The sequence below is a fragment of the Amblyomma americanum genome, chromosome 5 (genome assembly GCF_052857255.1).
Source record: "Amblyomma americanum isolate KBUSLIRL-KWMA chromosome 5, ASM5285725v1, whole genome shotgun sequence".
NCBI lineage: Eukaryota > Metazoa > Arthropoda > Arachnida > Ixodida > Ixodidae > Amblyomma > Amblyomma americanum.
The window spans coordinates 185,233,524-185,247,955 of record NC_135501.1 but is presented as its reverse complement, the minus strand read 5'-3'; the positions used below and the strand labels follow the sequence as shown (position 1 = coordinate 185,247,955).

Here is a 14,432-nt window from a genome sequence, read left to right as displayed (position 1 = left end):
TCAAAGCATTTTCAGAGGAAATGTGCCTTAAATTGAGGGCAAAGACATTAAGACATTGTAAAATCACGGCGCCAAACCCGTAGTTGTCGCTCATGAATTGGACTTTTCATTTCGCGCGTTTTCAGGACCACTTGTGTTATTTTGATATTGTCAATGGACAGTTCCCCGTAGGTGCCTTAAATACAGCAAGAAGCCTCCGTCTATTCGGAGGGTGCACGCCCATCGCTGGAAACAAAGTGAAATAAGTGTTTTTTTTCGGGACGTTACATTGAAAAGTAGTAAGGAACTAACCGATGTACATAATGTAGAGGCACTTCGTGAACGTATTATAATGAAAGCTTCTTGCTTAATATGACTCAGGATAGAAAATATAACGCTTGATTTAAAAACGGACACTGAAACGGAGAGAGTATGGAGAAAGAAAAACTTTCAATGAAAATTTTCTTTTGACTTCTAGGACAGCAAAGCTGGTGATCACTTCAGCACTGATGCTTTTTGTCGGTTTGCTTTCAACAGGTTATATTTCATGGCCTGATAGCCTAGACATTCCAGTTGTATATATGAAGTATATTTTTGGTCTGCTTCTAGTCTGAACTCCACAACTTATCATAATGCCACAGAGAGGTACATTGTCAGGAATATCTGCATGTCTAGAGAAGGGATTGTGCGCGACAATAAAATCCCACTCGGTAATAGATGTGACGAAGACTAATGCTGCTAAGAGCTTGGCCTCTTCTCTCGCTACTTCCTACCGCTGTGAGCAGCCTGATATATATTCTGAGTATTTCGATGCAAAGTGCGCTCTCAGAGAACTAGTCTTAGAAGGCTGAAAGTTTCGGGATTCAAACTTCAAGCTCATTCCGCGTTAAACAATGTACTTCGACAAGCGCAGCGTCACCACCCCGGTAACAGCTCCCTTCCCCTTTTCTCAACCCTCTTTCCCCGCCTGGTCTGCTGCCGCTAGTCTTCTAAACGCTGCATACGGTGCGGTCCGGCCCCTATATTGACGCCAACTCCAACGCTCAGTCTTCCGGAAGGTTCGAGTTGATAGACACCTTTAGCATACCGTGTGCCGTGTTGCCGTTACCGGTTTAACGGGAGTCCCCAGGCAGTCAATGCGCTCGCGCAAATCGCCTTGACGGCACCAGATGGCGCCAGGCACCCGTCAGGTGCGCGCGCGCCGCAGCATCGAGACCAATCAGAGCGTGCTCACCGGCGGTCCGCGGGCTCCCGGTACTCCGGTAACGGTAACACGGTACGCTAAAGGTGTCTGATGTCAGTAGTCACGGTATGCCAAGTGCGGATCACATTTGCAGGAAGAAGTACCGTCCTAGGAGAGGATGACCCTGCATCTTAGTCGTATTGCGACGGGAGGAGGCACTTTTTTTCCAGGTATGTAAGATCAGACGATAATTTAGAACGTTTGGGTGGATGTGCTCTCTCTGCAGATTTGTTTAGTAAGTAATGGTGTGCAGTGTTGATGGTGCATTTCAAATATAGGCTTCTAACACTGCCTTGTGCAGATCGTGTAGATATACAAGGAGTAAAGCTTGACTAAAGTTATTTGATGATTGGAGGATGAGTTGGGGGCGGGGTTTATCAAAGCATGTTCGCATATACTTCGAAAACGTTTGCGTATGAAATTATGGTTTTTTTCTTTTCAAGGAGGCAGTGCAAGCGCTTATTTATTGGGCAGCATTATCAAAATGGGCGACATTATGCAAGTAGTAAGGCGCGTCCCATCTTCTCGCGTATGAGTCAAATACGCCAAGTCTCAAATACAAAATACACTCAAATAGAGATGCCTATGATAATAATTGAACTGTTCTCATACTTTTCTGCTTTTATTGCAGTTATTTTCATCGCAGTCCTGTGCGCAGCTGCAGATGAAGACGGAGTGAATGGAGAGGGAAAAGTTTTTGCAGATAGTTCCTCAGAAAAAGATGAAGGCGAATGGACCAAAGACGTCATTGAGGATACCCTAGCCCTTATGTCGGCTCTGGAGGTAGTCACGGACAGCGCTCACGGCAACCATTCCCAATTTATTTTAGCGAATATTTCAGATTGAAGAGTAGCATTTCCTTCGATACGTATTTTAACATTGAAGCCGGGCATGCGTGAACTCAGTAACGAGGAGGCGGTGGAGGGAAACGGAGTCACATAATTAGATGCAACCAGTCTGTTTTCCATTCTTGGCTGAGTACCTTCAAAGTTTAATTAAATAAAATGGATGACTCGCTAGCCAGGCCATTTTTTATCGGACGGTGACCTCCGCAGTATGGACGCCGGCGCATGTCATGGCGACATACCAGGTTTTTCAGAGGAACCTGCCGCCAATTTTTATAAATTTGCTTTCTGAAGTAAAAAGATGGCTTCTGCGGTATAGTAATACCAGTGTTGGCGGACGTGAAAAAGGTCTGTCAAGTTAAGCAGTCACCGGATTCATTTCTTGGAGTTAACTTTTTGCGTATTACAGATGGGCCCCTGTTTTGCAATGAGAGATTTGTAGGTCGCCATTGGTATGACATTTATGAATTTTTATGGCTCAGTGGCATCTGTGAGCAAAGAGCGCATGGCACAAGCTGTTTCCGTCTACTAATGTCGTGATAATCGTTTCAGTTTCTAGAATTATGAAAAAGTGATTAGACTCAGTGCTATGGTTCAACAAATTAGGCCAACTTCAAGTGCAATTCGAAATTTCGCACGCAGGCAGTGCGCGTAAAGCGACGCCCACCTCTGCGTCTAATGTCCCCTTTAGTGTGTATTTTCAGGTATAGTCCATAAACACCTAAAATTAGATTTAGCGGTGTACTTGCCACAGAAGCATACTTGCACCTTTACTATTCCACACATTGCAATACAGAAAAGACCGGTTTCGCAAACGCAGTGAATTGGTTCTGTGATGCGAGAATAAATTTGAAGCTAGCCTGCTGAACGCGGTAAAGGGCATTGCTTGCTTGGTAAAGTTACGAATTTACGAATGGAAGATGACAAAGGAGAGCTTAAAATCTCCGTGGTCATTTCACAGATGCGCATGTAACAACGTTCGCCGAGCAGATGATGTTGTCTGAGGACGTGGTTGCACTAAATCTATCGGCATCAGGTTGAGTCCCAAAAATACTTTGAGTTCCTTTTTTTTTGCAGAGTGAATGGACGTGTATTCTGTAACTTTTGAATACGATTGAATTGAGCTGAAATGGGAGGTTGGAATACTTCGAATTAATTCAAGTTCACCGCGGAGAGAAAGCAATTTTAAACACGAGCTTAGGAAATCAATTTTCCTTATATATAACTGTGTCTCCGTCTGTTAACCGTTGTTATCGTTTATTGTAGAAAATTTCAGAGCTGTCACAAGAGGAATTAGATCAATTACGGGCTTGTTTCTCGAGCAATGAAGACCTGACCAGTTGTGGGCGATCTGAAAGTCCCCGTAGTAAGAGATGGACTTTTTCGTCGACATGGACGTCACTGGTGAAGACAGTGAAGAATACAGTTTTTGTGCAAGTGAGTACGCCTTTTTGTTGATTTTCTAGTAATTAGACGCCGTCGTCACGACAGAGAGTTAGAGGGAGAGAAAAAAACATTTATTTATACGACCCATTTTCGGGACCGTTGTCTTGAGGTACAGGGCGTTAATATTAGTTCCTCCCCCGAGATGGTGAGCAGGTGCTGGAGGCAATTGCCCTATGAAGAGGCAGTTTTGCCGAGGTGGACAGATCAGGCCTCCCGCGTGAGTATCTTGCGAGAGAGGTGTTAGCCAAACTCTCTGAGTTACAGCTCTCGTTTCGTGTCACTGACTACAATTTGTCGCGCCCCGATAAGTTCCGTCCTGGACCCTCATGTTATAAGGGAAAGAAAACTGCCAGTTTAGATTCTGCAGAGCCATCAAATGAATAGCCCAACTTAATTGAAAAGATTGGTGCGTGAAGGACTCGGCGTTTCCATTTATATGACGCAGGAACGTTCTTTGAAGAAATCACTACTGCGTATTCTTAACGCGGCGAAAACTGAGTTGTGCTGAGCGATCATCAGTCACCAGCGTCCTTGAATGTTAAGCGGACGCAGCGTTGATTGAGGTTAAGCCACTTCTGGTTAAGTGGACATGTAGCAAGTGGCATATTTACATAATGTACATCTACGTGGCATGCCTGCACCACAAAAGTAAAAAGTGCATACCCAGCCTTTAGTGAAGCTGCACTGAAGGCATTATGACAAAGGGGCCATACGCCCCACAGTTCGAACCCTATTCGAAGAGCGGGACGTAGCCGAGCACAATTAATGAGGCACTAATGAGTCATGCAACAGCGTTCTTTAGCCTTTATTCTTTCGTGCAACACCATCATGCAGAAAGCCGTCGTGATGCAATCTGCGCCTTTGATTGAGGGTTTTCATGCACGGAAGTGTAGCATACTGCTAAGTTTTCTTTTTCCATATCGATAGTGTTTGATACAAACGCTAAGAGTATGCGGAAAATTTTAGCACTTTTCACCCGGCAAATATTACAGCTTACGCGGCTCTGAGGAAAGTTTGAATTAAGACAATATTACCGGTAGTGACATTAACACAATATAGACGCAAAATTTTTGGTTGCATGTTTTTTATTTGTAATGATGCGCAAGCCATTAGCATACATTTATCATCGCGTGGTATTCGCGTACGACTGGTAAATAATTTATAATTGAATTTATTCTCGCACTTGTTGCTATTTTCGTTTCAACGCCCAACTGATGGCTTTGACTTCAAATGTCAGTATAGGTCATGTCAAGAATGAAGAAAACTTCTATGCTATTGCTTATATAAGACATTTTAATTTACTAAGACGCCAAATCCAGTCTGCCTCAAGAGCTGGAATCACTAATAGTGTAGAAGCATCAATTATATTGCAGTATTCTTAATGCCTCACGTAACGTGTACTGACCACTGACGTCACAGGCATGGCTCGGGTGTTGAAACCGAAACAGGTGACAGAAGAAATTCAAGTACAAGTTGTTTAGCGGGCGGGGTTGTAATAGGGGGATAAATACGTTTGCCGCGCTTAACCTCTGCTTACACAGTTCGAAATCGACGACCGCACCCCATGATCGCGAGCGCTACCTAGCGCACGCCGACCTCCGCGGGCCCTCTTCTGAGAGGGAATAAAGGAACGACACTTTGGCTGACAAGCAAGGCATTTATTGCTGCAGCAACAATAACGCCAACTAGCAGCAAAATACGCCAAGGAATCGAGGTCGTCCGACTCATCAGCGAGGTTACGAGCGCACGTTCACCCACGCTAGGGCAAGGGCGAAGCTCCGAGTCCGGAATGGACGAGTTGGCAGGAATGTCCCCACGAGGTCCCGCCTCGCTGGCGGAGAGCGGAGCGCCGCGCTGAAACATCCGGATATGACGATTTCCCCGGCTGAAGCGAGAGAGCTGTTTCCCACGCGCGCGCGGCAGTCATGTCGTCCGTGGCGCTCGTGGCGCTGTACCAGAGGCGCCCTCTCTTGTTGGTTAAGGTAACTAACTAGGGAGGGTGCATCGCGAAAAAGAAACCACAGCGGTCGAAGCGGGACAAGTCCCCTCAACCGGTCGGAGGCGTATACTGCGTCGTGATCCGTGTAATGTCTAACGAATTATTACAGAGAATAAAACATACAGCTGATATTTGGTGGTGTCTATACTCCTTTAGAGAAGATTTCGACGAACCATGATAATTCCGCCCGTTAAAGGAAACAGCATCACCCATTGAAAACAGTAAAAACACTTTAGCAAAAAGTTTTGCATAAGCTATTCTTGTCGACTTCTTTTTCAGATAGAGCAACGTATCAAGTCGTACCGAGGAAATCACAGCTGCTACGAAGGCATAGGTTGCTTTAATCCTGAAAACGGAACCGGCCTAGAGATTGGAGGGCCAGAGGACCCCGAAAAAATTGGAACTCGGTTTGTATTCTTCCCAAATCACGGCAGTGCTGGGATCGAAGTGAACCACACCACGTGGGGACGCTATTACGAAACCTATAAAGTTGACCTCGCCAAGCCACTTTTTGGGATCACGCATGGATTCACTCGAGATCGCGACATGACCTGGATGGAAGACCTGAAAGACGCCTTGCTTAACAGGGTAAAGTTTGCATGCTAGCAGTCTCACGTGAAACAAGCCTTAGCTATCAATGCCGGCATAACTACGGCGCTGCTATTTTTTTAACACAACCACGCCTAACGAATGGAAGCTCTTAGTATGCAACACTCACGCTTCTTTCTAGCAAATATTTCGGCGTTCCTCCGAAAGTGCACGAATACGACTGGGGTGATTAATTTTAATAGCGCAAAGGGCGCTTCGGCCAAAGGGCGTCATTGCACGAAGTGGTTTTGTCTACAGAAGGTGGAGTTCCCGGGTTCGAACCCAACCGCGGCGGCTGTGTTTTTATGGAGGTAAAACGCCAAGGCGTCCGTGTGCTGTGCGATGTCAGCGCACGTTAAAGATCCCCAGGTGGCCGAAATTATTCCGGAGCCCTCCACTACGGCACCTCTTCCGTCGCCGCGGTGTCTGAGTGGTTATGGTGCTCGGCTGCCGGCCCGAAAGACGCGGGTTCGATCCCGGCCGCGGCGGTTGAATTTCGATGGAGGCGAAATTCTGGAGGCCCGTGTACTGTGCGATGTCAGTGCACGTTAAAGAACCCCAGGTGGTCGAAATTTCCGGAGCCCTTCACTACAGCGTCTCTCATAGCCTTAGTCGCTTTGGGACGTTAAACCCCCTAAACCATAAACCTCTTTCTTCCTTTTTCTTTCACTCCCTCCTTTGTCCCTTCCCTTACGACGCGGTTCAGGTGTCCGCCGATATATGACACAGATACTGCGCCATTTCCTTTCCCCCAAAACAAATTATTATTATTATTATTACTACTGAAGGTGGGATCAAGAGACCAACTTTCGAAGCGATTCACCCACTTAGAGCTTACTCTGAAGCGTAGGGAAAACTTGTATTATTGTAAAGCGGTGGGTACCAGGCGGCACTGGGGATCAAAGCCTGCATCCCCCGTTTGTGAGGTGAATGTTGACGGTCGTACATTGGGTTTAACGTTACTAAGCAGCGCGTGGGCATTGAGGGATGCCGTAATAGAGAGCTCCATACCACTTTAGACCGCTTGAGGTTTCACAACATGCACTGACATTGGCAAATTTCCCCTCCATCGAAAGTAGGCCGCCTCTGTTGCGCTAGAATCCTGATCCCAAGGTCGCAGGATCTAATCCTTGTCGCCGCAACGCCATAGATACTAAGCTATCTCGGCGAGTTGTTCCTTGCATGGATTGTACCCGGGTATACAGGTGTTTTACATGTAGAGACTGTTTTATAGCCAAATGCCTACTACATTGCTGCCCAAGCTGTCATCTGTTACTGTATCCTAGCGTGGTTGAATATACTCCGAATGGAGCCACAACTGCCACCAAGCCGGGGTGCGCGTATACCTGTTTTACTATGGCGAAACGGAAAGAGGAGACGGCAGGCCACTACAGGAAAAAGCCTATTTTTGGAAGTGTTCAGGGGTACGTCAGTAGTAGTTATTAGTCCGCTAAATAGCATTAGTTAAGTGATGCGGAAAGAGCGACCTCTATTCATCCAGCACAAAGGAACACAAATCTACATGATATAGTACTGCTTTAAGGGCACGATGAGGAAAAACTGAAACAAACCTGTATCGATACATTACTGCTCTGTAATGGAGAGGCAGCTTTCATTGGAAGCGCAGGTTTGCAGAGTGAAGAGAAGCCATAAAATGCAAGGTATCGCTGACACCGGGTGTTTTATGGCGAAGCACTACTTCTCGAGGCCAAACCAGCTCTCCGGTTTTTGTGATGCTTGACCTTAAGGGTGATCTTAGACAATCCACAAATAAGGGAAATAAATATTGCCGTGAAAGGGATTCGAACCCGCGGCTGCGCGAACAGATCAGCTTCGTTGTTCACTGCACGAGAGCATAGGCTATCGCCGCAGCAGAACACGCTTTGTGGTAAACTAACGCAGTCCCGCGCTGTGCATTGCGCGTCTTCTTCATAGCTAATGCTACTATTAAAATAATATTCGTGTGGCGGTAGTGACTGACAGATGTGCGCTGCATGTGTTGGGGTGGACAACGTTGCGGCAGAAACACGGCACTAGAGCAATACGCGTTGGCGTTGACAACATTGCTCCAGAAATGCGGCACCGGAGCATAGGCCGGAGGCGTACATTCGGTAAAATTGACAACGACGATTAAAAATTTGTGAATGCGCATAACTGGCTCCCTGGGTCAGTGGACACCTCAGTCGCGCTTTCAGGTACGTGGTGGTGGTGTCCACCTGCAAAAAGTTGTACTTTCGCGCAATATTTTGTGATTAACAATTCTAAACCGCCAGCCATTCTTTTTGCGATCAAACTGTGGCGCCGTCAAGACAGTTTACAGGGACGGCTGTTATGAGCCCGTTCCTGGCTTTCGCGTTGTAGTAGCAGTAGTCGACGTAACCTGTGGGTGCACTGCCACGGGAACCATTCAGATGGTGGTTACGGTGGAAGGAAGATTGTAGGATGAAGAGGCGACCTGGGAGGGGTTTCCACGAGAGCTTCCTGGAGGGTAGTTAGCCTAGAAGGAGGAGGAAGGTTACCCTAGACGGAGGAAGGTATGGTGAGAGCGTAAAGCGCATGCGGAGGGCAATTGCCTCGGGAACTACCTGGAGGGAAGTTGACCTGAAAGGCGGCGGAAGGTTGCCTAATAACGTGAGCCTCGTCGGGCACGTTATTAGGCAGGGGCCTCAACGCGAACACCGACGGATACAGCGGGAATGAACTGCCAACAGCTGCCCTGTAAAAAGCCCATTCCTTCGTGGTTTCTCATGGGCCATAGCCACTCATAATATCGCTGTACAGTACTTAGTACAAATATTAGTAAATACAACGCTGCCATGGGTGGTTTTTTTTCGCTGAAATTAACTATTGCAGCAAGGTTGGTCGACGTATGCATGCGTTGTCATAAGTATACTAAAAAAAGACGAGTACTTAATTCCTGCACTCGTGCCGCCAATTTTCTGTTAAAGTAAATATATGTTTCTAAGTCCGCAGCAACTTTTTCATGCGCGAGCTCATTCTGCCTCCGTTGCTCATTTTTTGCATGTTTTTTATGTTTACTTTAAATAAGTGGCGTGGTAGTTTGGCCAGAATAGGGCCGCCACAGTGGCTGAGTGGTTATGGCGCTCGGCTGCCGGCCCGAAAGACGCGGGTTCGATCCCGGCCGCGGCGGTCGAATTTCGATGGAGGCAAAATTCTGGAGGCCCGTGTACTGTGCGATGTCAGTGCACGTTAAAGAACCCCAGGTGGTCGAAATTTCGGGAGCCTTTCACTACGGCGTCTCTCATAGCCTGAGTTGCTTTGAGACGTTAAACCCCTATAAAAAAAAATTTGGCCAAAATAAAACCAATTTGAAGCAGTAATAAATGATTAGAAGATATTAGCTAACACTGCCGCTTGGGGTATCGAAAAGACCTCATAACCGTGGATCATTTTGTTTTGTTTCAGATTGACTGCAACGTATTAATCGTCGAATGGATTGATGGAGCTATGTTTCCGAACTACGCAGCGGCTGCCGCAAACACCCCTTTGCCGGGTATCCTGCTGTCTTTACTACTGATGGAGATGATGCAGTCCTCTGATTACGCCCTGATGCCACAAGATATGCACCTCATAGGATTCAGCCTGGGCGCGCACCAAGCGGGATTTTGCGCCCGGCATTTGGAGTCGAATACGGGGCACAAACTAGGACGGATCACAGGTACCACTTCATGAAGCAGAACATCTGGTCCCCGAGACAGTGTAAAAAACTTGAGTCGGGGAGAGAAGTAAAAGCGGAGGAGACATTCAGGCTCCGCCTTAAGCGTATGACGCGACAGCGTAGCTCATATATGCAAAGTGTCTTCTTTACATGCATATGCCCCAAGGGAGTCCTCATACCACTCCTGGCGCAGTGGTGCAGCGGTTGAGATGCGCCAGTGCCCTGCGATGGCAGGTGCTGCCACCGATGGGCCTTGTGTGGGCCAGGCTGATCGTGCCGAGTTACCAATCATTAATTTAACTGCCACCTGACAAAGTGGGCAGCTTGCTTGCTATTCCGTGGGCATGTTGTGATGACGCTTCAAGGTCACGTCACCTAGGTGGCCCACCTACCTCCTAGGTTGCTCTCTGGGCAGCACCTGCCAGAGCCATGCTGGTGATTTTTCGCTTACGACGCCGGCTCCGGATCTTCTAGGCAACGAAACCTTGAGAAGTCCGTGAGAATACCGTTAGGTGTCCGTGAGAAGTCTTACTTGTCTCCAGCGCTCAGGCCGTAGTGTGTTCGTAATTCTCAGGCCATGCCCCAGTGATATGAACCAAACAGGCCAAAAAGCTTTACAACTTCCGGTGGCGTTTTCTTCTTGATACAACACGAAAGCACTCTTTCCCTGCACTGTGCGGTAGCAATCAGAAAACATAGAAGATGGGGATCGATGAGTAGAAAGGAACAAGAAGACGGGCTCAATGAATTCGAGAGATGCTGCGGGATGATCCGGATCTGAGCTAGTTAGTTCATATTGCACTTAAAACAGCAGCCAATGAGGGAGAGCACGCAGCAAGGAGACACGACACGAGGCTGACTAACAATTAATCTTTATTTCGGCGCACTGTGCAATACATGAACCAACTAGCTCAGAGCCAGATAATCGCGGCATGTTTTTCGCTTTCACATACTTTTCTTGCTTATCAAAGCTCTGTTCTCTGTAAAAATGATTTATTTGCTATTTCATGATTCTAGCCTATCAGTCTAGCTTCGATTCGCAAGCATGTAAAAAGAGAACGAGCAATATCATTTTCATCAAAGGCAGAATAATTATTATCAGGAGATTTTTAGCAACGAGATAGTGGTCATGAATCAACGCAAGTTGTTCTTTAACAACCACGTGGTTATTAAGAACAGAGGTATGCATAACCTGGAAGATATTTCTCGCCAATCTTTACAGGTGCCGGTGATGTTACTGTGGTCCAATGGTTGTCCACTGCTTTCATATAACTGCACTTGTTTCGGTGCCTACTTATAACAGCTTTTATTTTTTCGTGTAAAAAACTTGTCACAGAAACTTTGTCGCACGTAGAGGACAGATTACACTTCCATTAAGTTATGTTGAATGTCATCCGCTGTAATCGTGCCGAGTACCACGGATCTCTTCAGGCGAAACTTATGCGGTGAAGAAAAAGATTAGACCAAAGTGCCACCACACAATGTTTTTTTTTTCTTTTAGGACTGGACCCTGCTGGGCCTTTGTTTGAAAACTCGAATGTGTCCTTGTCGAAAACGGATGCCATTTTTGTCGACATAATTCATACAAATGGAGGCAAGTTAAGCGAATCTAAGCTCGGACTGAACGAATCCATAGGGCATGTCGACTTCTACCCCAACGGTGGTTCAGACCAGCCGAAATGCACAGGTACTAGGTCCTTGCTCTTACAACAGTAGCCATTAAATCTGCGTTTTGGTAAAAAGCCAGAGCGCCATTCTGCCTTTAGTAAATGAGAATCTACGACATTTTTTTCTGTTGAGAAGAGGGGGTTCCCGTACCGTTCATGCCCATTGTCAGGTATGTGGTACGTGCCATGTGGCAGCTAAAGGAGTTAACGAGGTGCAAGAGCGGATATATAAAGTATCTTTAGGGTGATAATGTAACTGTTGGAGCCCTACTAGGCGCCACTCACGACAGGTTTCACTCACCTGGAGAGGCGCCACGTAATATGCAAACATGGTCCATTATTCTTGTGAAGAAATGGGCGAAAGTAAGGCGCGCGAATTCTGCAATTTCTGCACTTGTACATTGTTGTCGTGTGAAACGTTTGCTTGCACAAAAGACAGTGTTAGTTTTCTGCAGGCGCTAGCGAAGGTACCGGGGAAAGGGCATGGGGAAAGGAATACACATTACCGTGCATCACCATTGGTTACTCAAAATGCAGTCATGTGGCAAAGCTTGCTTGCTATCGATATTTATATCAGAAAAAAGCAACAGGCTTTCTTTCTATTGCTCATGCTATTGTGTGCTTTTGTGGACTGTGGGCTATAATTCTTGCTTAGACATAGGTGCAAATATTGGGAATACGGGTACGGACAATATTTTCGTTCCTCAATTAGGCAACAATCGGCTGTGCGCATCTCGGGAGCACTCGCGCACTGCATAAGCGACACTGATTTTCATTGCTTATTTTTTCTGGCTTGATATATTGCAGATCCCCTTAACTTGGTGTGCAGCCACAAGAGAGCTCAGGCTCTTTTCACCGAATCGGTAATGAGCGCCAATTGCTCATTCACGTCACACTACTGCAAGGAAGGCTGGGAAGGTTACAGAGACTGCAAGAATCTCACAAATTCATCTTACATTGGCGAAATGGGTATTGACAGCATTAAGAAGCTGGGAAGGGGAGACCAGTATTTGGAAACAAACGACCAGGCACCGTACTGCAAAGGTATTGAAGGTCACGTTGGGAATCTCTGAACGTGATTGGCCTGACATGGATCGTGCTGAATATGCTATATCGCAAAGTTGAAAATGTGGAAAGAGTTTTATCCCAATGCTCAGCTCATCCAGAGCAGCTGACATGTCAAGATATTAAGAAATGGTTGCCCTTACACAAATGAGACTGATAACTGTGTCTCTTTTAAATACTTTGCCCTGCCCTTCGCAGCAGTGTCGTGCACTCAGATATTTGTTTGCATTCTGTGAGACAATAAACTTTTGCGCAAAATATAACTTGAAAGCATTTTTGTTTCGGTGTTGAAATGCATCAGCCCCAATCATTTCCTGTTCTATACATGTTTAACTTTATTGCCTTGCTCGTAACTGTCCTGTCCATCTTCTTCGTCCTTGGTTTTTCCTTCTTTCCTGGCGGTTAGAACTAACCTTCTTTTGCTGACGACCCTGTGTTGCGCCATACCGGGTTTATAGGGGTGATGTGCAGCTGGCGTGGGCAGAGCTTTTTTAAAGCTCCTATCCCTGTCCCCATGTTAGGCTCCATGATGGGGGGCTGGCACCGGTGCCGAACAGCAAACAAACTTGTGGCTTCTAATTCTTTTTAGATCGACCTCCCTCGCAAGAGAGGGTGCACCCGGACATCTATCTTTTTCACGAAGAAAAGACTGCTCGACTTATTTCACCGTTCACTGTCACTAGAACTTACAGACGATTACAAGATAACGACGTTAGCAAATAGAGATCTTCTACTACAAGTTCTGTACAACCCCTACTGCGAAAATTCTCAGAAATCGCTTCTCTTGGAGACATATCCCTATAACAGTCAGCCCACACCGACTACTGAACACAGTGCGTGGAGTCATCTCAGTGGACGATAGTAAATTTGCAACTGGAGAACCTGTTGAAGTCCTGAAGGGTCACAAGGTGACCAATGGGCACACAATAAAAATGGAGAGAGTCACCCACGAAACACATTGTCGTGACATTTTCGTCAAGAATACTCCCAGACTCTGTAGAAATAGGGTACCTAAAGGGCTCCAACTTGGGCAATACATACCGAATCCACGACGCTGCTTTAAGTTCCAGCGGCACGGCAACTTCTCTCAGAGCTGCCGGGGCCAATTGACATGCGCCGAATGTGCTTCCCACGACCATCACTGACAACTGTGCAGTTGGACTACACCTTTGTCTAAATTGCGAGAGCAGCCAAACTGCGTACTCACGTGCATGCCCAGTATGAAGACAACACAAATTGTCACAAAGTAAAGAAAACATAACCTTCACGGAAGTGCGGAAGCGAGTTTGTTTGATGCACGTACCTAGTTTCTTCATTCTGATGGAACCAGGCACGGCATCACAGCGGCCTGCGGCGCGTGCCCAGATCACTCGCAATGAGCCTGGGCCACTCGTGCCCTAGGTGGCAGCAGCTGGCGCTGCGTTACCACCCACAAAACAGGCTGCGCGGACCTCCAGGCAACAAAGCCCCACACGGCGAGGCCCAACAACCCCCCCCCCCCCCTCCTTCCTGCGCTTTTTTTACGGACGTCAGTGTGTGCTATGGACACAAGTAAAAACAGTCCTGTGACGTCAGATGGACGGCGGCGCTCCTTGGATTGACACAAAAGAGGCAAGCCCTGAATCACAAAACACCACCTAGTTCTTTCACGACACACTTATAATCCAAGATGGCTTTCATACACTGAAGCTGCAGGGGACTTCTGCATAACGTAAACAATGCAGAAGACATACTGGCTCCACTCTCACATGTGGCCTTGTGCTTACAAAAAACTACTCAAAATACTCAAGAACTATGAAGTCTCGCCGCAACCGAGTGCAGGAGAGCAGGCTCTCAGGTGGCGTTGCCATCATTGTTCAAAAGGAGTTGCAGCTCGATAACGTCAGCTTAAATCTAGATTAGAAGCTGAGGTGGGCATCCT

General features: G+C 46.8%; 1 protein-coding gene across 3 annotated transcripts in view; it reads left to right on the top strand.

The window, feature by feature from the left end:
• The window catches only part of LOC144133180 (phospholipase A1-like), a 129,303-nt gene extending 116,542 nt beyond the window's left edge, over positions 1–12,761 (top strand). For 2 of the 3 annotated variants that reach the window (XM_077666067.1, XM_077666066.1), the window contains exons 2-8: positions 1,317–1,392; positions 1,854–2,005; positions 3,334–3,504; positions 5,792–6,100; positions 9,527–9,779; positions 11,281–11,466; positions 12,254–12,761. In XM_077666067.1, the coding sequence (XP_077522193.1) occupies positions 1,341–1,392; positions 1,854–2,005; positions 3,334–3,504; positions 5,792–6,100; positions 9,527–9,779; positions 11,281–11,466; positions 12,254–12,519 (1,389 nt within the window). In that variant the 5' untranslated portion in view covers positions 1,317–1,340 and the 3' untranslated portion in view covers positions 12,520–12,761. The remainder of the gene's footprint in view (positions 1–1,316; positions 1,393–1,853; positions 2,006–3,333; positions 3,505–5,791; positions 6,101–9,526; positions 9,780–11,280; positions 11,467–12,253) is intronic. The other variant, XM_077666068.1, reaches the window with a different exon arrangement.
• The last annotated feature ends 1,671 nt before the right edge of the window (positions 12,762–14,432 follow it).